General features: G+C 38.3%; 1 protein-coding gene across 3 annotated transcripts in view; it reads left to right on the top strand.

The window, feature by feature from the left end:
• myo9aa (myosin IXAa) overlaps positions 1–24,367 on the top strand; it is a 261,447-nt gene that overhangs the window by 43,353 nt on the left and 193,727 nt on the right. For 2 of the 3 annotated variants that reach the window (XM_079806507.1, XM_079806505.1), the window contains exon 2: positions 11,594–12,504. In XM_079806507.1, the coding sequence (XP_079662633.1) occupies positions 11,662–12,504 (843 nt within the window). In that variant the 5' untranslated portion in view covers positions 11,594–11,661. Of the gene's footprint in view, positions 1–4,899; positions 4,932–11,593; positions 12,505–24,367 lie in introns of those variants that run through there. The other variant, XM_079806506.1, reaches the window with a different exon arrangement.

Here is a 24,367-nt window from a genome sequence, read left to right as displayed (position 1 = left end):
AGTGGTAATGTATTTTTTTGTAAAATAAAAGTGTTTGTTTGCCACAAAGATTTCCTACATCTTTAAACATTTAGTTTTACAAATCATCACATTAAAAATAAGATTAAAATGGGATAATATTTAGAGGTTTGAAGTGCTGGAAAAAGTGTGACGCACCTGAAAGCCCTTGAAAAGTACTTGAATTTCACTCTTAAAAGGTTGTACAAACCCTCAGATGAAAAGCCTAATGTAAAAAAACAACAATGAGACTATTTATGCCACAATACCATGGTTACAGTTAGATTACTGCATTAAATCCATGGTGAATGTTGGTGATTTTGTGGATTGAATAGCCTTCTATAACTTTGCTTATGGCTCAATGGTTTCTCCTGGTCTCCACATCAGCTCTGTTTGGTCTGATATCTGTGGCTTATAACAGAGAATCCTGCGCTGAACGCTTCCACTAGATCTCACAGAAGCTTATTAATACTGCAGTGAATTCAAACTCTTTCTCACTGGATCTCCAGCGCTGTGTAGAAGCGCGTTGCATGATCGAGATCACTGTGTATTATTGCTCCCTGCTGATAAACGGCCCTCAAACGAGTAGCGCAGAATCGTTTTGCTTTTGTTTTGTTGCGTTTGCCTTTTTTTTCATATGTAACCGAAATGTTAGTTCTTATCAGCTGGGCAATGTGGTGGGCACACCAGTGTGACCTTTAACCAAATTTAATTGCACCGGCCGGAAAAAATGACGCGAAATGCCACCATTTGGCCGCAATCTGGAGCCTAATTAGACTTTTAAGCATGTAGGAGAAGTTGCATGTGTTATATTAATTTAACCCCCTCGAGTCGGCTGTCTTTTTCTTATCAGTGCCAGAGAGACTCAAATAACTCTGTCATTTCATATCATTCAGGCAAGTGTTATACATCATTATAATCTGTTAAGTTTCCAAAAAAAATTGTGTACAGTCACAATAAAAACAAAATGTTTTGCTTTTTGCAAAATAAAGAAAACAAACATGTCTCTCTCTCAAAGACGTTCATTCAGATAGTCTTCAGAAAAGGAACTCTAGCTTAGTGAATACTTGTCTCACAAACATGAGACATATGTCTAAAGAAACGCTGAAATGTCAGGTTTTAAACCATGTAAACCAAATCGAAAACAAATATGCTGTGTTTATGTAATCTGGTTGAAAAGTGACAGATGTCAGTCACCCGCGAGCCACTTCATTATCCGGTAATGCGACCACGCCTACGGAGCAACATTACTTCAGCTACATTGTTTTGAGACGCGTTGAGCTATAATTCACCTCATGAAAAGCTGTTCATTTCTTAAAGCAACGGATTCAGGGCTGATTGTAAGGTAGGCTTTCTGTTAAAGCTACACTGTGTAACTTTTTTAGTTTATTCTTAGCTAAAAACACTTAGTTCTTTCAAAAATATATGTGCTCATTAATGTATATTTACTCCTTTCAAGTAATAAAGTATTCTCGTAAGTTTATAATATGCCATTGAAAATACATACGGGTGAGGGTTCGAATGCGGGTCGCCATGTTGCCCCTCCATCTTGAAAGTACATTAGCCAAAGAGGGACATACCCGTAAATTCAAGCTTGGCCTTTGGCGTTTTAACACTCGATGGCACCGTGTCGAATGTGGACGGGGTCGAACTGGAAGCCATGTTAATCTTGGACTAAATCGGACACCGTAGGAGTTAAAACGAAATCGGAATTGAGAGGAAGAGAAACTAATATTCACTGGATGGTCATATAACTTTTAACCGCTAGATGGGGGAAAATATCACACAGTGTAGCTTTAAGTTTATTCTGTTAGCATCTGTGAATATTAAACGCACAATGACCTTTTAAATATGAATCCTGCTGCAACCTAAGATACACGCAAGACTGGCCCCAAAACAGCTCAGACTCCTAGGGGTTAAAAGTTCACATTTCTTTGCAATTGTGGAGTTCTTTGGGTGCAGATTTGCTCATGTACCCCAGATTTACCAGCCACACTCGTCCCTGGCAATTACATCACCTCTTATGCATCCACAAGGACGTGCTACAGAAAGCCCTCAGAGTTTCACATGTGATAAAGATTGGTTACAAGAGAGTGCAAATTCCTGCTGAGAGATTCACACTCTTGATCACACGTTTTTTTTTGTTGTTCAAAAATGCCCTGCTGATGCTAAAGTAAGATTATAGAATAACTTTGCCAAGTTTGTCAGTCTCATAATGTCTGGTACGTCTACAATGTGACCCAACCTGTGTTTGTATGGAAAAATAATAATCTCTTTTCCATTCTGGGAACGTCTCAAATATGTGGTTTCTTTTTGACTTGTTCCAGTTTGTGAAGTGTGAAGTTCCTGATGTCCCCGGGCCGTAGCCATTAGCTGATTGAGCTGTTATGGTAAATAAGGTGCAGTATGGACCGGGGAGAAGAATCTTCCTCTAAATCTGTTGCTATCCTTTAAGTAGTGTGCTGACCATCTGCTCTTCTGTGAGGTCCCCAAATCCTCAGAGCTCAGCAAAGTGCACCTCTAATACTCTCCTTATGGCTCCCTATGCAATCTGGTCAGAGTGTTTGTGTGTGCATTATGCGAGCCAAAAATCACAAAAGTAGGATGTGGTCTTTGGATGTAGTATATCCAGAACTAGTATTGGCAGGATACTCGTTTCAGATATATCGATACATATCTCAATATTTTTCACAACACTATTCAGAACGTGCCATGAAAGATGGATAATATTACACTCTAGAAATAATGGGTTGTTTCAACTCATGTCCAATATGGACAAATTAAAATTTTAAACCCAACGCTTGGGGTTTGTCCATATTTGACCCAAACATGAAACCCAGCATTTTTAGATTAGTTAATTAATAAAATTCAAATGTATTTGTATATCGCTTTTCACAATACATAACGTTTCAAAGCAGCTTCACAGATACATTGCCCCTGTGGCCGGTTCTCCACTGTTCCTTATCTGGCCCTTGTCAAACTCGCCCAAATCCTTACGCTTGCCCATTTTTCCTGCTTCTAAAGGCCTGTTCACACCGGGACGATTTTCGCGCGCGTTTATCGCCGACGTTTAACGCCTCGTGACTAAACAATAGGCGCCAATGTGAGTGTTCACACCGACGCGTAAAACAGCAGGCGTTAAAGCGTCATTTTAAAAAAAACGCCTCGGGTTCGTTTTTTTATTTTGACGCGGCGCGTTAAAAACTGGCCGACCAATGAGATCAGCGCTTTTGTTCACGTGCCTGGAGCTGCTGAAGTGACAGTAAAACACGACTTGGTGGCGCTCAAGCACAAAATGGTCTTGCCGAGCACACATTGATACGAAGAAGAAGTAAGTAGACAAAGAAGAAGATGAGCTGCTAATGCTGCTTGCCAGTTAGCAAAAAGTGTGTGAATGGTTTTGTCCATATACATAATATGTCTGTGGTTTTGGCAAGCACGTAAATACTGTCTCTCTTCTCCTTCTGTGTGACAAGCGAGTGTCAGAGGCTTAAAGTGCCGCAGCACCATCTTGTGTACCGGGAGCGCATCGACTGAATGTGCACGTTCACTCGGCATCTCGCCAATGGAAATCGCTTGGGTGTGAACACTCAAGACGCGCGGAAAAACGGCACGAAAAACGCTGGCGATAAGCGCGTGCGATATTCATCCCGGTGTGTACAGGCCTTAACACATCAACTTTGACGACAAAGGTCCGAAAACCTAGACAGCTGACTCGTTTCCTCGCTGCCTTCTCAGACAATGGCTTGTAAGGCAGCATTTGTGCATGAAGGCACCTCACAAAACTGATTTCGGACAGACTTCTTAGGCCGTGTAACTGTTTAATGATCTACAGCAAAATAGAGAGAGCTTTGGTGAGAACTAAACAAATATTGAATTACTACATTAGAAATTTCTCGCTAGAAATGACATCAGAAGTGGAAAATGTTCAGACTGGGTAAACCCAGCCTAATCTGCCTGCGATTTGATTTCGCCCTGCAATTAATTTCTGCTGCTTCTGTTACACTTTTGCGGGAACCAATCACAGACTGGCTTATCCACCCGGCGCTAGGGTTGGGTATTGTTTTTTGTTTTTTTTATACCAGTGCCTGAACCGATACTTTTTCAAAAAAGAGCCACAAAATGAGGTGGATGTCCTTAAAGAATGGCTTTTTATAGATTTTTAATTTTATTTTTTATTATTTAAATTGAACAAATTATTAAAGGGTTAGTTCACCCAAAAAAGAAAATTCTGTCATTAATTACTTACCCTCATGTCGTTCGACACCCGTCAGACCTCCGTTCATCTTTGGAAGAGAAATGAAGATATTTTAGTGTAAATCTGATGGCTCTGAAAGGCCTCCATTGGCACAATGGCACGGTTCACTCTCAAGACCCTTAAAAGGCACTAAAGACGTCGTTACAAAGTCCATCTCACTACAGTGGCTCTAAAATAACTTTATGAATCGGCGAGAATAGTTTTTGTGCCCAAAAAAACCCTAAATAACGACTTACATAGTGATGACGATTTCAAAACAAGGCATCATGAAGCTTCGAAGCGTTATGAATCAGTGAGTCGATTCAGCAGTTTGAATCTGCAAATTTCAGCAGTTTGGCGGTTTGACACGCGATCCGAATCATCATTCGACTCACTGATTCATAACGCTTCGAAGCTTCATGATGCCGTGTTTTGAAAGCGTCATCACTATATAAGTCGTTATTTAGGGGGTTTTTTTGCGCACAAAAACTATTGTCGCCGATTCATAAAGTTATTGTAGAGCCACTGTAGTGAGATGGACTTTGTATCGACGTCTTTAGTGCCTTTTAAGGGTCTTGAGAGTGTAAAGTGCATTGAGCCAATGGAGGCCTTTCAGAGCCATCAGATTTACACTAAAATATCTTCATTTCTGTTCCGAAGATGAACGGAGGTCTGACGGGTGTCGAACGACATGAGGGTCAGTAATTAATGACAGAATTTTCATTTTAGGGTGAACTAACCCTTTAAAAGTATACTTAAATATATAAATAAATACAAAACACAATTTACTTAACAAATTCACAGTAAAACCTAAGCCACCTAACCTAATTTCAATAGACCCTTTTCACATTTCCGGGTTTCTCAGAGCGTAAGTCGTCATAGTTGGGTTAAATATTATGGCTGTGAACGAGAGAATACATAAAATATTTTTCTGTGTGCCCATTTGCTCACATAGCAAAAGAAAAACGCCACAGTTGTGATTTCACAACTTTCAAAAAGAGGTGAAAAAATAGAGTGAGATTGATAACGGCAGTGAAAAGAGAGAAATATGTTCATTTTTACCATCACTCCCATAGACGCTGTATTACAAACACCCTCACAGCAGCGGTAACTTTTTTTTATTGTAATTTGATGCAAAAGTAATAAAATACAAAGTATTCGTGTTATAAATGTACATATATTTTTTTAAAAATGAAAATACAAAAAACGCTGCAGGATTTACGATATTGATGACCGTTAAAACGCGTCATCACAGTCTGTGAAAAGGGTCTATAGGCCTAATTTAACACTAAATAACAGTTCCAGGACTAATAACAGTAAAGTCGTCTGTATTCTTGCTCTGCTACAAACCAGCTTCAAGCTTCAGATTTATTTTGAAATATGATCATATTCTCTGGCTAACTATTTTAGAACGCATCACCTTATTGTTTCCACGGCGACGCATCACGCTTCTCACATGACACACAGCTGCCACAATAGTGACCGCTCAGCTGTATCGGATTTATTTCGTTTTTTCTTTTATTTAAAATATCCACAAACTTGCTAACTATGTCACGAACTGATCTGATATTCTGATTTTCAAATATGTGTGAGTGAATGTGTTCTGTAATTTAAAACCCTTTATAATGATCGTGTCAATCACCGCCGCCCATCGCGCATTATAGATCAGCTAATACACATTCAATCGCATATATTAGTTGACCGAAATGAGGCACCGAAATCTGCGTTCTGATTCGGTCCGGTACATACCGGTTAAATAGGTACCGGTGCCATATAGGTACCGGGTTTCAGTACCCAACCCTACCTGGCGCGCTATTGGGGGATTTAACACGATGATGAAGCAATGGGTCGATGCCCGTTGATCACGCCTCTTGTGGGCTGATTGGTTGAAGGACTATCCAATTGCGTACAGATTCATTTGAATTATGCTCGTTGATCACGCACGCCTCTTGTGGGCTGATTGGTTGAAGGTCTATCCAATTGCGTACAGAGTCATTTGAATTATGCTCGTTGATCACGCCTCTTGTGGGCTGATTGGTTGAAGGACTATCCAATTGCGTACAGCTTCATTTGAATTATGCCCGTTGATCACGCCTCTTGTGGGCTGATTGGTTGAAGGACTATCCAATTGCGTACAGATTCATTTGAATTATGCTCGTTGATCACGCACGCCTCTTGTGGTCTGATTGGTTGAAGGTCTATCCAATTGCGTACAGATTCATTTGAATTATGCTCGTTGATCACGCCTCTTGTGCAGTAGAAAATACAGAGCAGACTCCACCAGACTAATGTTCAATCTTAAATTGAGCTTGGTCTGGTGATAGCCAGACAAGAAAATGTTGGTAGAAAACGTAAATTTTAGGGGTGCTCCGATTGATCGGCAACCGATCTCGATCGGTCGATAATCGCTTTTGGATGATTGATCGGCGGTCTCTAAAAAGGCCGATCTCATGAACCGATCGCAGCTGACGACACATAAAACCCGCACCTGCCGTGAGAGCGAGGGCATGATATGCAGCGACACAGTCTCATTCTCTTTCCAGCGCGGGTAAAATAATTATAATGCTGAAGGTGAGGTACAATTCATATTTCTATATTAAATAACTTACGTCTCACAGAAAGTTTTGACTGCATAAGTTCACAAATAGCGCGAGTGAATCACCGCGTGCGCGCGCGCTCTCTCTCACTTTCAAAATGCTCAAATGGCTTCATCATATCATCGCATCTGCACTAAAATCAAGCTGCACAGTTGACAGGATTTGCCACTGTTGACAAGATTTGACACTTGCACAATCGAGGCAGTGTCGCATCGTCACTAAAGTTTATCATTTGCATTTATTTTTAAGTCTTGCCAGTGTTCAAACCGCTCAGCACTCGCGCGCTCTCCAGACCGTGAGCGCGCGCCCACACACACACACACACACACAGACACACACACACACACACACACACACACACACACACACACACACACACACACACAGGCCATCTCACAAAAAGCTTGCGAGAACAAATTGCGCTGAAATGGTCAGATACACACACATGTATGTACTAAATGACCGTCTTGACGAGTATGCACGTAAACCCCGTCGTGACTCGCGAGTGAACGTTTGTGCAACTGTAACCGTGTTCGCTCTTAAAGTGACAGCTGTCGAATAAACCGCTGCTGTCTCTGAGTTTCTCTTTGTCTTGTGTTGTTTGATGAACCTTTATGACACTCACTGCTCTTGAATGACTAACTTTTGCAACCTCAAGTGTAAGGATTAATCTAATTTAATTTATTCAGGGAAGACCAATATAAATTTACATTTGATTTCTTATTAAATGTCTTTATTATTTCTTATCTCAATACTAATGTTAGACCTACCTGAAAATGTGTCTTTAAAAACAAAAATGCACTGCATGATCAAATATTTAGGTGAGATAATTATATACATTTATTATATATATTTATTTGGGAAAGATGGCCTACAGTAGCCTTAAGTTATCTCATTTTCTAAAATTAACACTTGGCGGTTCTTCAAGATCTTGACTCTAGCCTATTTCTACAGTTTTTTTCTCAATACAGTTAATTTAGAGTTAGTTTCATTTCTACAAATGTGATCGGAGATTCCATTCTGTGATCGGCAGTGATCGGCAATCGGCAGATCATGATCTTGGTGATCGGTGATCGGCCCCAAAAATGCTGATCGGAGCATCTCACAAACTGAACAGAAAACGCAACTTTCGGATGCCATCTTTTTTTTTCGAAATCATCTATTAGGGACTATTTCGGCTACAAAAAGGAGGATGTTGTCCAAAAAGAGGTACTTTGCATGAAGTGTCATAAAGTTGTGTCCACAAAACAAGGAAACACCACCAATTTGTCTGATAACTTAAAACGGCACCACAAAGCTCTTTACGACGAATACAAAGTCAAATCTGGATGTCAACCAAAACAAACAAATATTTGTGATGCCTTTGCCAGTGTGACACCTTACCAGAAAGGCTCTCAACGACAGAAAGAAATAACAGACGCAATAACGTTTCATATCGCTAAAGATATGTGCCATGATTATGATGATGACCAACACCGTTTTACTTTGGCACTTTTGCTAAGAAAAGTTGACTTAAAAACAAAAGATTGTGAACCAAAAAGTTGTTTTATAAAAAATATATTTATTTTAAGTTCTATTGTTGTAAACCAATCAGGGGGGTTGGTGTAAAGCTTCTGTTTAAATGTGTTTTGCTTTTGTGTTTACAGAAATGTTCTATTTTTGGAATAAAATATTAAGTGACTTTGTCACTTGTAATGAAGCTTGCTTATTAGTGAAATTATTAATATCATGGAATAGTAATTATTGACTTTAGCCTGGATTGATGGCTCTCAATATCGCAATATATATATCGTTGGGAAAAAAATATCGCAATGTAATTTTTTTTCAATATCGTGCAGCCCTACTCCGAAGGCAGCATTTTCTACGTTTTGGACGCAGCCAAAATGTTCACTTGCTGCCTAATATATCTCTCTCCCACTAACAGGTGCGGTGTTATTCACTTCACCGGTCATAATGTTATTCTTGGTCGGTGTATACTGCACTGTTTAAATGAAAGGATCTGTTCTTTTTGACACTCTTTTTCTTGCTATTTTTCCACAAATATTCTTCTCAAACAAGTCTTGGACTGCAGCGAAAACCCTAAAACAATCCTGATGTTTGAAAGACGTCTTCCCTGCAAATGTCCCCATGTAGATGAATGTGTCTGTTGTATCAATAGCATCAGGATTGAACAGTGAGACCTGTCTCTGCACCTGAGAGCCCTGGCCGGACTCCAGATATCAGGGGCCCTCATTAGCTCCTGATGAGAGACGGGGGCCACATTGACCTTACAAGCACACATAAATAAAGCCCTGCTCCTGAACGGGCTCCTGTTTTTGAAGCATCTCTGAGATAGCCTGTTGCCCTCAGATTGTGTGAGTGTAATTTCAGTAGATTAACTTTTACAGCTAAGCCAGTTGTTTTATGTTAAACATCGACGTTTATGTAACGTTTATAGCAATTTAACAAAGTAATTGCCGTGTTTTTCTTCTTCTTTGCGTCTGTATACACAGTGCTTCTGTAATGAATAGTAACCCTTGGAGACTGTTCAGGCTTTATTAAGTGGATGGTTGTGAATCAAGTTATTGTGTGTCTGTTAGGGAAGGTGGCAGCTGGTGGTTTTGGCGGAGAGCTGGTTTTCTGTGCTCTGTTGAGAGCAGATAGTGACCCAGTGTGTGCCGAAACACGGATCTGTCCATTCTTCAGAGTAACTCTAAAGTCAGTCTGTTTTAATCTCTTAAAGGGTGCATAACACACACAGTTTCTGCCGGTCTCGTGTTAGAGTACCTATAGAGTAGTGTTGATCCTTCATATCTCCCAAGAGTCTTTAGTTTATCATATTTATAAAAGACAGATGCGCTGTACCGATTCTTTCTGAAAACAGCCGAGTCCGTGGAGGCGTGCAGTGGGCGGAGCTAAAGAGACACGAACGCACACACACACACACACACACACACACACACACACACACACACACACCAGGGTTCCCGCAGGGTCTTAAAGCAGCACTAGGTAACTTTTCAACCTTTATTATATATTTTCAAGACTCTTGTGATGATACATTGACTTACAATAGGTTGAATGACACGTCTGCCATAGCCTGACGGGGTCTGTATCATTTTTAATCGTACTTTTAAACTTCGGGTTTCGGGTAGTAACCCGAGGAAAAAAAAAGAACTACAAAATTCGACTGCTTTACGGCATATACGTCACTTCCACCACCACCCCCACTTCCTTAAAGGGTTAGTTCACCAGAAAATAAATATTCTGTCATTATTTACTGACCCTCATGTCGTTCGACACCCGTCAGACCTCCGTTCATCTTCAGACACAAATTAAGATATTTTAGTTGTAATCTGATGGCTCTGAAAGGCCTCCATTGGCACAATGGTTCACTCTCAAGACCCTTAAAAGGTACTAAAGACGTCGTTACAAAGTCCATCTCACTACAGTGGTTCTACAATAACTTTATGAATCGGCGAGAATAGTTTTTGTGCGCAAAAAAACCCTAAATAACGACTTATATAGTGATGACGATTTCAAAACACGGCCTCATGAAGCTTCGAAGCGTTATGAATCAGTGAGTCGAATCATGATTCGGATCGCGTGTCAAACCGCCAAACATCTGAAATTTGGCGATTGAAACTGCTGAATCGAAATGTGAAATTTTTCAGCTAGTTCTTTTGATGGCAAATGATTTTGTCATAACAGCGGAAACAACTTAAAATACTCAGTAATTTATGATCATACAGATATGTGTAATCAAGCTATTTACCGTGACGGTTCGGGAAGAATACATGTACGGTTGACCGGTCAAAAACCGAAACGGCCGGTTTTTGCTTCTAGCGCGCGATCGGCTTTCTTTGTATTTTTCTGCTGATTTTTCCAGAAGTGCGCCTGCGTGCACATACGCACCTATATTGCAATCATTCGCGAACATGTCACATGTCACTGTGTTACAAACGTAAACTGGAGAAAGGAGGGAAGAGACGAGATGCTGATGGGAATGAAGAGCCGCTTTCCTGCGCGAGCTGTAGAGCTGAAGTTGCGCGAGCTGAAGTTGCGCGAGCTGAAGTTGCGCGAGCTGACCTCTCCACGCCTGCACAAGCGCAGATAGTGAGCGTTTGTTCAGCTCAGCTTCTCACGTGTTGGATCGGATGAGAACGAAACAGACTAACTTGTGACAAAGCCGAAATACTTCTTTTTGTAGCCTAAAGAAGAACATGCATGCACTTTAGAAATGAAATCCTTTCAGTTCTGTATAGGATGATAATTTTTATTTTACCTTAAAATTACATTGACTTAATTTGATTTAAAAAGCACCTGCTGTAGCATCTTAGTTTTTTTCGTTGCACTAAACATTATTTGATTTAACATTTTGGAACAATTATATACTTTGGTTTTATTTAATTTCACTGGTAAAGACTTTTTTTCTGTACACTGAATTTAAAAACAAATGCAGATTTAAGTAACATCTTTGTTTGGATTGCAGAATATGCAGTTGTTGCCTTTGATTTCACCTTTCAGCCTTTTAATTTCCAATTCAATTTCCCGTTCATTTCAGATTGCGGACTTGTTTTCATTAGCCAAAAGCCAATTTAGCCTGTTAAATACTAAATAAACATCTTGTTCATGTATACTTTCGTTCTTTTATTGTGTAAAATCGGTATCGGAATCGGCCATGTAAAATCATGATCGGTGCATCACTACATGTACCATTACACACCTAATAGACATTGGTATCAACATATTTACAAATTTTCTTCTCCTCGTTTTCTTGCAGTTGTAATGTCTTGAAGCAGCCCTTTTGAAGGATGTACAGTGAGTGCTGATGGGAACTGCTGCTCCAATATGAGTGTTCATGATGTTGGCGGGAGACGACGCTTTGAGGACTCCGAGTTCACCCTGCGCATTTACCCAGGGGTCATTGCAGAGGGCACCATCTACTGCCCCATCACCGCCCGCAAAATCACGTCAGCCGCGGAGGTCATCGAGCAAATCATTGACCGGCTGCAGCTCGATCGGACGAAATGCTACGTCCTGGCGGAGGTGAAGGAGTTCGGCGGGGAGGAATGGATCCTCAACCCCACCGATTGCCCAGTCCAGCGTATGATGCTGTGGCCTCGCATGGCCTTGGAGAACCGCTTCAGTGGCGAAGACTACCGATTTCTGCTCCGGGAGAAGAACCTCGACGGCTCCATCCACTACGGAAACCTCCAGATGTGGCTGCAGGTCACAGAAGAGCGGAGGCGGATGGTGGAGCGGGGCTTCCTTCCACAGCCTCCACCCAAGGACTTCGACGATCTTTGCAATCTGCCGAATCTCAACGAGAAAACCCTGCTGGACAACCTGCGTAGTCGCTTCAAGCAGGAGAAGATCTACACCTATGTGGGAAGCATCCTCATAGTCATCAACCCCTTCAAGTTCCTGCCAATCTATAATCCCAAATACGTTAAGATGTACGATAATCACCAGCTGGGCAAGCTGGAGCCGCACATCTATGCCGTGGCGGATGTGGCTTACCACGCTATGCTGCAGAGCAAGCAGAATCAATGCATTGTTATTTCTGGGGAGAGTGGATCGGGCAAGACCCAAAGCACCAACTTCCTGATCCACCACCTCACCGCCCTCAGTCAGAAGGGCTTTGCTAGTGGAGTGGAGCAGATCATTCTGGGAGCCGGACCAGTGCTGGAGGTAAGAGCGGATTAAATTCATCAACAATATCACATGGTTGTTGGCAGAGCTGATCTTTTTAAATAGCCTTACCTTTTTGCCTTATCCAGGGATGCACTGATATGAAAATGTTGGCTGATACAGTAACCGATAATACTTGATAACCGATATACTTGCCGATAAATCTAAATCCAGATTTTTGTATAGTTTTTCGAGAGGCTGATTACAAAAACTAAAATCTCAGCCATGTCCAAAGCGCACAATTCTAATGCTCTCATTATAGTTTTATAGCCTTTATGACCGTATTTTTCTTTTTTTGAGGTGATTCCAATCATATTTCAAGCTATTTAAAACCATTGTGGTGTACAGTGCGTATATATCGGCTGATACCGATGACATTAAAAATGGACATATATCGGCCGATACCGTTAACATAAAAAATTAACATATGTCGGCAGATACCGTTAACATAAAAAATTAACATATGCCGGCAGATACCGATAACATTAAAAATGAACATATATCGGCCGATACCGATAACATTTAAAAATGGACATATATCGGCTGATACGATAACATTATAAATGAACAAATATCGGCCGATACCGATAACATTATAAATGAACATATATCGGCCGATACGATAACATAAAAAATTAACATATGTCGGCAGATACCGATAACATTTAAAAATGGACATATATCGGCTGATACGATAACATTATAAATGAACAAATATCGGCCGATACCGATAACATTATAAATGAACATATATCGGCCGATACGATAACATAAAAAATTAACATATGTCGGCAGATACCGATAACATTTAAAAATGAACATATATCGGCTGATACGATAACATTATAAATTAACAAATATCGGCCGATACCGATAACATTATAAATGAACATATATCGGCCGATACGATAACATAAAAAATGGACATATATCGGCTGATACGATAACATTAAAAATGGACATATCGGCTGATACAGATAACATAAAAAATTAACATATGTCGGCAGATACCGATAACATTTAAAAATGAACATATATCGGCTGATACGATAACATTATAAATGAACAAATATCGGCTGATACCGATAACATTATAAATGAACATATATCGGCCGATACGATAACATTATAAATGGACATATATCGGCTGATACGATAACATTATAAATGGACATATATCGGCTGATACGATAACATTATAAATGGACATATATCGGCCGATATGATAACATTATAAATGGACATATATCGGCTGATACGATAACATTAAAAATTAACAAATATCGGCCGATACCGATAACATTAAAATGGACATATATCGGCCGATACGATAACATTAAAAATGGACATATATCTACCGATAACATTTAAAAATGAACATATATCGGCCGATACTGATAACATTTAAAAATTAACATATATCGGCTGATACGATAACATTATAAATGAACAAATATCGGCCGATACCGATAACATTATAAATGAACATATATCGGCCGATACGATAACATAAAAAATGGACATATATCGGCTGATACCGATAACATTATAAATGGACATATATCGGCTGATACAATAACATAAAAAATGGACATATATCGACCGATACCGATAACATTAAAAATGGACATATATCGGCAGATACCGATAACATTATAAATGGACATATATCAGCTGATACGATAACATTAAAAATGGACATATATCGGCCGATACCGATAACATTAAAAACATATATTAGCTGATACGATAACATTAAAAATGGACATATATCGGCCGATACCGATAACATTAAAAACATATATATTAGCTGATACGATAACATTAAAAATGGACATGTATCGACCGATACCGATAACATTAAAAACATATATATTAGCTGATACGATAACATTAAAAATGGACATGTATCGACCGATACCGATAACATTAAAAACATATATTAGCTGATACGATAACATTAAAAATGGACATATATCGGCCGATACCGATAACATTAAAAACACATATATTAGCTGATACGATAACATTAAAAATGTACATATATCGGCCGATACCGATAACATTAAAAACATATATATTAGCTGATACGATAACATTAAAAATGGACATGTATCGACCGATACCGATAACATTAAAAACATATATATTAGCTGATACGATAACATTAAAAATGGACATGTATCGACCGATACCGATAACATTAAAAACATATATATTAGCTGATACGATAACATTAAAAATGGACATGTATCGACCGATACCGATAACATTAAAATGGACATGTATCAGCTGATATAGCCCATATTGTGCATCCCTAACAAAAATACTACCAGAATGAACCAAAATGCCTGTTTTTTTAATTGTATAATGTATATCCTTTATGTAGGCTATTTAGATTTTTTTAGTATCTACATTTTGACACTTTTGGGCAGCATTAAACGAACGGTCTGTGTAAATATAAATGTCAGATGCAGCTTCTGTTCCACCTTTGCTTTTGTTGATGTTGGTAACCATTCATTGGTAACAGTTCAAAGTATTAAGATCGACTGAAATAATTACTCTACATAAAAGACAGACAACACTGATACATTTAATAAGGTAATTATTAAAAATTGCCCATTTCCAGGGTGCAAATATCGCCAACTAATGAAAAAGTTAATTTCTGACCCTGGAGCTAAACCACTGTGGCATGTGACGACACATTTCGTTGGTTGCTATTCCAGTCGTGTCACGCTTGGTATCTGTATATTAAACACTAAATGTGTTCTGATTGGCTGTGACTCTGTGTCAATGAAGCATTTTCAGTTTCAGAGTGATCAGAAAAACTTCCCCTCCATGACGTTTGGGGTCTGATAGCCGTCCCGCTCTTGGGCCTCGGTTAGAAATGCTCAACGTCACACCTTCAATAAACAAGTTATTGTGTTGTGTGCGATTGTCACATTCTTTGATTTGCTTCCAGTTTCGTGTGCTTTATGACCCAGATAAGCCCTTGAGTGATGATAGTTTAGAGAGGCATACACTAGGTCATGCAATGCAATGTTACAGTCACAATCTAGACGAAAGAGCGTGTTTTAAAGCTGCTCTTCTGGATTCCTGTGATGCCTGTGATTCCACCCGCCTTTTGTCACCAAGAAGCACATGATCTTGTGTTGATAACATTATCAAAGTTACTGTGCTTAGTCCCTTTCAGTGTGTAATTTACTGGAAGGGTATTTTGTTACTGGAAGAAAAGGCGTTTGCATGCATTTACAGGCCTCCAGAAGAACATTTGAGAGCCTAACAAGTTCTACGGATGGTGGCGCTGGTTCATTTAATCATAAAATTACTAGGCTAATAAAAAAAAGCCAGTTTATGACACCTTTAAATCTTACCAAAACCATAAGAGGATGATAAAATCAGTGCAACTTGCCTCTTGTGATCTATTGCTTTGTCATGGTGTTGCCAGCATTTTAAGACCCTAAATTGTGCAATAAAAAAGTATAATAAAATAAAGATAACATAAATCATGTTTATCGGCCACCATGTTGTTATCGGCCGATATATATTCATGTTTAATCGTTATAGATCCAACAAGAAAATTTTGCCCGAAAAGAAAATATTATATTATTTATTTGTAAGGAAAAAGATTATTTATTTGTTTGATGAAGGAAGTTAGGAAGTTAATTTTAAAACAAACTAGGCCACTGTACTATGTTTATTTTGATTTAAAACATAAATGTCTTCTGACAAATAATATAGGTCAGTATTTTGCAGGAATGAAGATATGTAGCTTCATTAATGTAGTATTAGGGATGCACTATTTTCGGTTTCGAGACGCCTAATATGTGACCCTGGACCACAAAACCAGTCATAAGGTCATTTTTTGGAAATTGAGATTTATACATCACCTGAAATCTGGAATCTGAGGGTGCAAAAACGTCTAAATGTTGAAAAAATCCCCTTTAAATGCAAATTACTACTAATAATACATTTTTGATATATTTACGGTAGGAAGGGTTAGGAAACATAATCTTAATATTAGGGCTGGGTATCGATTCAGATGTTTTGATTCGATTTCGATTCGCAAACTCTCAAATCGATTCGATTTCGATTCAAATCAATGAATATAGATTTAATTCAAATAGCCTACTATATTTATAATAAAGAACAGTGAACAAGTTTAGTAATTAAAAATAAATTAAGAGCCTTAAATCTGTATATTAAACTCTTTATTTTAGGCACACTTGTGTACATTAAAACAGAAACCGTCTCTATATTTCAAATGCATACAATTATGATAAATACAATACAGTTTTGTTTTTATGGATATTTTGATACACTTATTCTAAAACATAAAAAGGATATTGGATGATTTTCAGCAAAGGACAATCATTTCTTGCGATTTAGCCGACCGTCATTCAGTTTTTATGGAGGTTTTTTCCTCCTGAGCCTTGATTCGTGCCCCGGATGGTGCATTATATTTCGTCACTTTCTCGGTTATTTGCGTGCCTTCCTTAGATGCGATTGCCATTCGATTTTATCTTAACGAAAAGCATATATGCGATACCGGGCAGGATCGACTGAAAAAAAAAAATCGATTCTTGGCCTTAAATCGACCACATTTTTAAAAAACGATTAATCGAAAAATCGATTTTTTTTTTGCCCAGCTCTACTTAATACCCTAAGGATTTTTGGCATAAAAGAAAAATTTATAATTTTGACCCATACAATGTGTTGTTGGCCATTGCCACGAAATATACCACACATGTTCACAGCCTACTAGTCGAAATAGATTTTAATTTTATTTTCAATCTAATAATCTCAGTATAATCCCTGACTTTTTGACTTGCCGTCCACATGCTTACAAAAGGCTAATGTTTAAGCATATGGGTTAATGTCCAACCATCTGTCACAATTGAACGGCTCTTGAGTGGAGAGGACGGCCTTTAATTGTTTGCAGAGTGAGATTGTGGATCGGCTCATTACTGATTAATGCAGAGCGTGTGGAGTGGACATCTCTTCCTCTTTACTCACATGGAGGTGACGCATCTGTCACTCCTCCTACACACACACACACACACACACACACACACACACACACACACACACACACACACACACACACACTCTTTGTGCCCAAAGCTCTTTACGAGCATGTGAGTTAAGGCTGCTCTACTACATTAAATGTGTAGTATTAATGAGAATTTGCCCTTAGTGCTGGATTAGTTTGAGGAGTCTAACTCGTCCAACAACAACAAAAAACATGTCTCAACAAGCCTAACAAGGCTTAATTTTTCCAAAATCACATACATTTTCACTGAAGGAGGAGAACCTGAGCCATATCTTGAGAAGTTATTTCCTTAAAAACCTAAAACACCCAGGCAGCCGCATAGCAACACCCTGGCAACCACCCAGAACAACACTTCATGACGGGAACTGTTTTTTATGTCAAAAACAACCTATTTCTGAACATGTTTTTCAACTGCTTTGAAGCTTACAAATGTATTTTTAAAATTAAAAAAAGTCGTGATGTTGTTTTTGGCTCTACTAGAGCAGGTTTTAATGCCTGAATGGTCATTATTTTCCTCATATTCTCCATTTGTCGCGGCTCCTCTCTTCTCAGTCTGTCAGTAACACTCAATTTAGTTCCTGTGTCTATAAAGCCCCTCCTTCTGAAAAGCACACTGTGCTCTGATTGGTCAGATCAGTGTGTTGTGATTGGTCAAGTGCTTCCAGTGTTTGGGAAATGTCCCGCCCCTTACCATAACCGCCAGTTTTAACACCCTCCCAACTCATCCAGGCCCCGCCCCTTTATTCTGCATATGCCATTATTTAAATGAGGAATATTGTGAACTTTTCCCTTTAAGCGCATTGATGTGACGCAGCCTGATCTTAAAGTCTTATAACAGAAGTTCAGGAAGAAGCTGATGTATTTGGAAATTTGTTTCAAAGGCCTGAGCTCTTACATGTGCTCTACTTTATTCTTGCAGGATTTTGCATTGGTATAATCTTCTCTGAAGCTTAAAGTTTCTGCTCGAGTGAGAATATCGGTTTCAAAGGTGGCTTTCTGCCAGAGCAGTAGCGTTGATAGTTGGGAGTCTGTGTTATGAGTTGGCTAATATGTGGTGAGGATTATTCATCCAGTAAACCTTCTGCTGTCATATTTAAAGGGTTGTTGACTCAGAGCTGCTGGGATCTTTACTCATGGCTGTGTTACTGTGTAACTCATCAAATGGTTCGGAAAGACTTCAGTCTCATTATCCAGACATGTTAGCCACACAATAGGCCTCTGTTGGTACTTCATATGGCACTTTTATATTCATTGTTGTGTGAGACATTGACATTTTGCACAACTTAAGCATAAGGCAGTTTGATTCCTGAACTTTTGTGTCCGTTTTTTGGGAATTGGAGTTGATTCCAAGAGTTGATTCCATTGATTCTTTGGGGAAAAAGGTAGTAATTATAAGGAATGTTTTAATAATAATGTATAGGGATGCAATGTATATCGGCCATAGGGATGAAACGATTACCGGTTTCACGATAAACCACGATAAAATTTAGTGACGGTTAGTAATATCGTATAAAATTTTATTATCATTAAAACCGCGTGTGATTATCACGGTTGTGAAAACTCGCGGTAAATCTTGTCCAGTCAGCGTCAGTCTGGCTGCAGCGCTGTTTTCTGAATGAGGAGAAATGGCAGAAAGCAGTGACAGCACTCGGGGGATTGTTCTGCCTTCTAAAAGGACCAAATCTGAGGCGTGGTCATATTTTGGCTTTTACAAAAGTCCTGAGGGAAACGTATTCTAAGATGGTCACCCTGTCTGCAGAACATGCCAGAAGAAAGTCGCTGTAATAGGGAAAACACTTCAAAACTACGAACGCAAGGCAAGTGGACTTTGACCTCAATACCAAACCTACGTCTGGGAAATAATAACGTGAAGCGAACGAACAAATTCAGACAAGACTAGGGTGACATTTAAGGGATAATAATCAGGGTTTGACATTAACAACCGCCATTTGCGAGTGTAACGTTATTTCGGCTGCACACTAGCCACTCTGGCTGTTGAACTTATAATAGTCTTCTCAAAAGCCATCTGTTATAATCACGTTGCGCATTATAAGCACTTACACGTGCTTCTATTGAGTTTATGAATGCAATATCTCATCAGAGGCGTTCAGATTAGCGGAGTTTTGTTCGGAGCACGCGCCGCTCACACGCTGAAATCTGCACTCAAAGCAGAGATAAACGTGTGCTGTACGCAGGAGATTCACTCATCATACAGTGGATGACTGTTTTTGTTCTATTTCAGCAGCGAAAATGGTTTAAAAAAAACACAGCAGAACCACAGCGCATCTGATATGACTGGCATAACGCAGGCGAATTTAGGGACCGTCTCTAAAGTTACACACAACATTGGTAACGTTATACACGTTTCAAACTTCAATAGCATTTGAAGAGAATGACAGTCATAAAAAGACTGTAAAGTGTTCATCTAGGTGTCAGGTATGATGCACACATTTTGATATTTAATAAAATAAACTGTCAAATCAAATGGAAATATGGATATGCATTATTTCACTAGGATACTGTTTGGGCTCTAACACAAAATATGCTAGATTTAAATGTGTCTGATAGAACACTGATGAGAATATTGCTTGGGAATATATTTACAGTGATAATATTAGAGATTATATTTACGACAAATTATTATTATTTATGTGTTATGCGTTGCTATTGATGACGGCCATTAAGGAAGGAAATCCCACAGAATCTAGCTTAAAAAAGTGCTTAGAGCTGCTTTAGTTATTTGTTGTTTGTTGAATTTCAAATATAAAACTTGTTGAAATGTTTTAAGTGTGTGCATCTGTTCTTTTTGAACACTTTCATTTCGTTTGAACAAAACCGTGATAATATTGATAACCGTGATAATTTGGGTCACTATAATCGTGATGTTAAATCTCCATACCGTTTCATCCCTAATCGGCCACCATGTTGTTATCGGCCGATATATATACATGTTTAATCGTTATAGATTTAATAAGAAAATTTGGCCCGAAAAATAAAATATTATTTATTTGTAAGGCAAAAGATTATTTATTAGTTTGATGAAGGAAGTTGGCCATATGACTGTAAAATAAATTTTACAACAAACTAGGCCACTGTACTATGTTTGATTCATGTTGAAGTGCTTGAGTGCTTGAAGTGCTTTTGTTTTTGTAATCAGGCTCTCAAAAATGTATATAAAAATTTGGATTTCGATTTATCAGCCAATATATCGGTTATCGGCTTTCAAATATAAAGAAATATCGGCATCGGCCAAAATGTTCATATCGGTGCATCCCTAATAAAATGTTCACTCAAATTATTTAATAATGTGGATTTAGATTTATCAGACAATATATCGGTTATCGGCTTTTAAATATAAAGAATATTTTGGCCGATACGATAAACAATATTTCATATCAGTGCACCCCTAAAAAAAAATGATCTAAAAAATTATGTATAAATTTGTATTTAGATTTATCGGCCAATATATCGGTTATCAGCATTCAAATATTAATAATTATCGGTATCGGCCAAAGTGTTTATATCGGTGCATCTCTTATTGAATAATTTGATTTAGATTTAACTGTCAATATAACTATTATCGGCTTTTAAAATATAAAGAATTATCGGTTGTCGGTTATCGGCCAAAGTGTTTATATCGGTGCATCTCTAATAACATTTTCTCTCTCAAATTATTTAATAATTTGGATTTAGATTTAACGGTCAATATAACTATTATCTGCTTTCAAATATAAAGAATTATCGGTTGTCGGTTATCGGCCAAAATGTTTATATCGGTGCATCCCTAATAAGATTTTCTCTATCAAATTATTTAATAATCTGGATTTAGATTTAACGGTCAATATAACTATTATCGGCTTTCAAATATAAAGAATTATCGGTTATCAGCCAAAATGTTCATATCAGTGCACCCCTAAAAAAAATGTATCTAAAAAATTATGTATAAATTTGGATTTAGATTTATCGGCCAATATATCGGTTATCAGCGGTCAAATATAAATAATTATCGGTATCGGCCAAAATGTTTATGTCGGTGTATCCCTAATAAAATTTTCTCTGACCAATGATTTAATAATTTGGATTTAGATTTAACGGTCAATATATCGGTTACCGTGATCGGCCAAAATGTTCATATCCATGCATCCCTAATAAAATTCTCTCAAAATGTATAGGCAAAATTGGGTTTAGACTTATTGGCCAATATATCGGTTATCAGCGTTCAAATATAAATAATTATCGGTTGTTGGCCAAAGTTTTCAAATCAGTGCATCACTAATAAAGTATGCTGTGATTAATGAAATTAATATTATTGTTAGCTGCTATATCTGTATTTTAAATGAATGTTGTCGTTGTGTTTTGTTTGTGATTGGCTCTGTTTTTGAATGAATCTTTTGAGTGAATGATGGAGAAATACTCGAAGATTCACAAGTCGCCACCTACTGGTGTAATGTTAGAGAATGTATCTTTTCGTGAATTAAATCATAATTGGCTCATTTTTCATGTTCAGATTTTTATAACGGTGCATTTTTGAAAAGGTTTCGTTAAATATTTTTTTGTAATTTTTGTTCGAAAGCAGTTAAAGTGTTTCTTTTGTCGTCATTTCCTATGGTCAGGTTTTCACCGTCTCCAAACCTTGGCACAATGCTCTCAGCTCTGTAGTTTATTTCAGCGATTCGGTGGGTTTGAAGGTATTCTTGTGATGGTGTGTGTGAGGTAAGGGTCTCTGGGAGTTTGGCAGGTTGCTTGGGTTCGTTTCCAGGCCTAAGTGAGGCTTGGTGTTTTTCAGTCCAACAGAAACATTCCTGCTAGAGCCATATGAAGTCAGCCCAGGTCACAGCATGGCCGTTCCTCCTCCGCAGACTATAATGAATCTTTAATGTCTACTGTCATTAGTCTTAATGCGCTACTGGGATTATTGTGAATTACTGCTAGCACTGGGTGGGGCGGCAGAGTTTGGGGGATTTACTGTATGTTAGTATTCATTATCCTGGCAGAAATGTTCTGGAATGTTTTAAAGCCAATGGTATCTTTATGTAAAAACTCAATGTTGTGTGAACTTCATAAAGTCGTACGGTTAGTGAAGTAAAGTTGAGGCCCACTGGATTTATGTCCTGTGTATTTTTTTTGGGGGGAAAAAGTGCTATTTCTGCTTCTATAAAAATATAATATATTGCAAATTTAAAAGGGAAAAAAATTAATAATGTCCATCCCACTAGTGTTAGGCCGATATATCGGGCCGATATTTTTACGTGTATTGGCATCGGCCGATATTTTTTCCCCTGCATTATTTACAGACAGGCGTCCACAGGGCAGCTCTCACCGTCTTCAAACTCTCTTGCTCTCCCTCGCGCATATTAATCAAAATCAATTGAGAATTAACACGATGGTAAAAGGTGGAAAGACTGAAGTTTCACGTGGAGCATTGGGAGATTTTTTCCTGAATTACCGCTGGTGTTGCTCCACAAGAGATTAAGTTAAGTGCACCTACACTCTAAAAAATGCTGGGTTAAAAATAACCCAAGTTGTGTTGAAAATGGACTAACCCAGCAATTGTTTTTTTTTTTTAACCCAGCAATTGGGTTGTTTTAAGCAAACATTTAACCCAACCACTGGGTCAAAACATCCCAATTGCTGGGTTAGTCCATATTCAACCCAACTTGGGTTATTTTTAACCCAGCATTTTTTAAAGTGTAACCATTAAATGACTAGGTTGTAAATAGTTTTAAGTATAGTACAGTCAGTGTGCACTTTATTATGCTGCTTGCTTGTTGATACTGTGCGCAATAGTGTAATTATTTTATTTATGCTTAAATATTTTTTTTCAGAATTTATTTTCACCACTGAACTTTTTTTTCTTGTGCTACCTCACCTGTTTTTACTATTTTATACATATAGTTTTTTTTTAGGTCAATAAATGTTCCTTTTTTAAATTGTAAATTTTAAATTGTTATCATGATCATTGTGTCATTTTTATGTTGTATATTGAGGGAGCAAAAGCAGTATCGGCTCCAAATATCGGCAGCCCGTATCGGTCATCGGCTAAGGCTGATGGAAAAAAATCGGTATCGGCACTAAAAAATCCATATCGGTCGATCCCTAGTACAAGGTTTAATTTCTTATCAAACTTTCAAACGTTCTTATGCACTTTTGATTGCATGCAAGGAAAGAAAGAATCGGGAACACTGACCTTTGTAACCTGAATTGCCCATAGTCTGACAAAGAAGATTGGCAATCATTAAGCTCATTCATGTTGGCATGGTTTATTGTTGTAAAAGGCCCGACTGTTGACTTAGTTCACATAGATGTTCAGAACGTGACATAGTAAACACACTGTCCATGCCAATGAATGTCTTTCTTCTCCTTACAGCTGTGCCTTTATTTATACAAATCAATCACGCTTTTTTACACCACGTCTTGTAGTGAAGACCGCACGACTAGTTGTTTAGATATTGTGAATGGTGGTGATGGAACTAGTTAAAGCAAACTACGAGATCTAAATCTCCACGTGTGTGTATAAAAGCTTGAGCAATGTCTCATTTTACGCTGTTTTGCAGCCACAGGAACTTGTAAATTATACTCATGCCATTTAGGATGGTCACATCCACATTCCAGGCCTGTCGAAATGAAAAGTTACGACACACATGTTTGCGTATAGCTTAAGAAGTGTGTACTGTACAGTTTCTGTGATGTGTTAGTGATGCTGGAGGGTTTTAGTCAGGCACAGATGTTCTTCTCGTCCGCTCACACATAATGCATGTTGTTTGTGAAGGCCATTCCTCCACACAGAACAGCTGCCTTAAAGGGATACTC

The sequence above is a fragment of the Gobio gobio genome, assembly GCF_949357685.1.
Source record: "Gobio gobio genome assembly, chromosome: 2".
In the NCBI taxonomy this organism is placed as follows: Eukaryota; Metazoa; Chordata; class Actinopteri; order Cypriniformes; family Gobionidae; genus Gobio; species Gobio gobio.
This window is presented reverse-complemented; position numbering and strand designations above follow the sequence as displayed.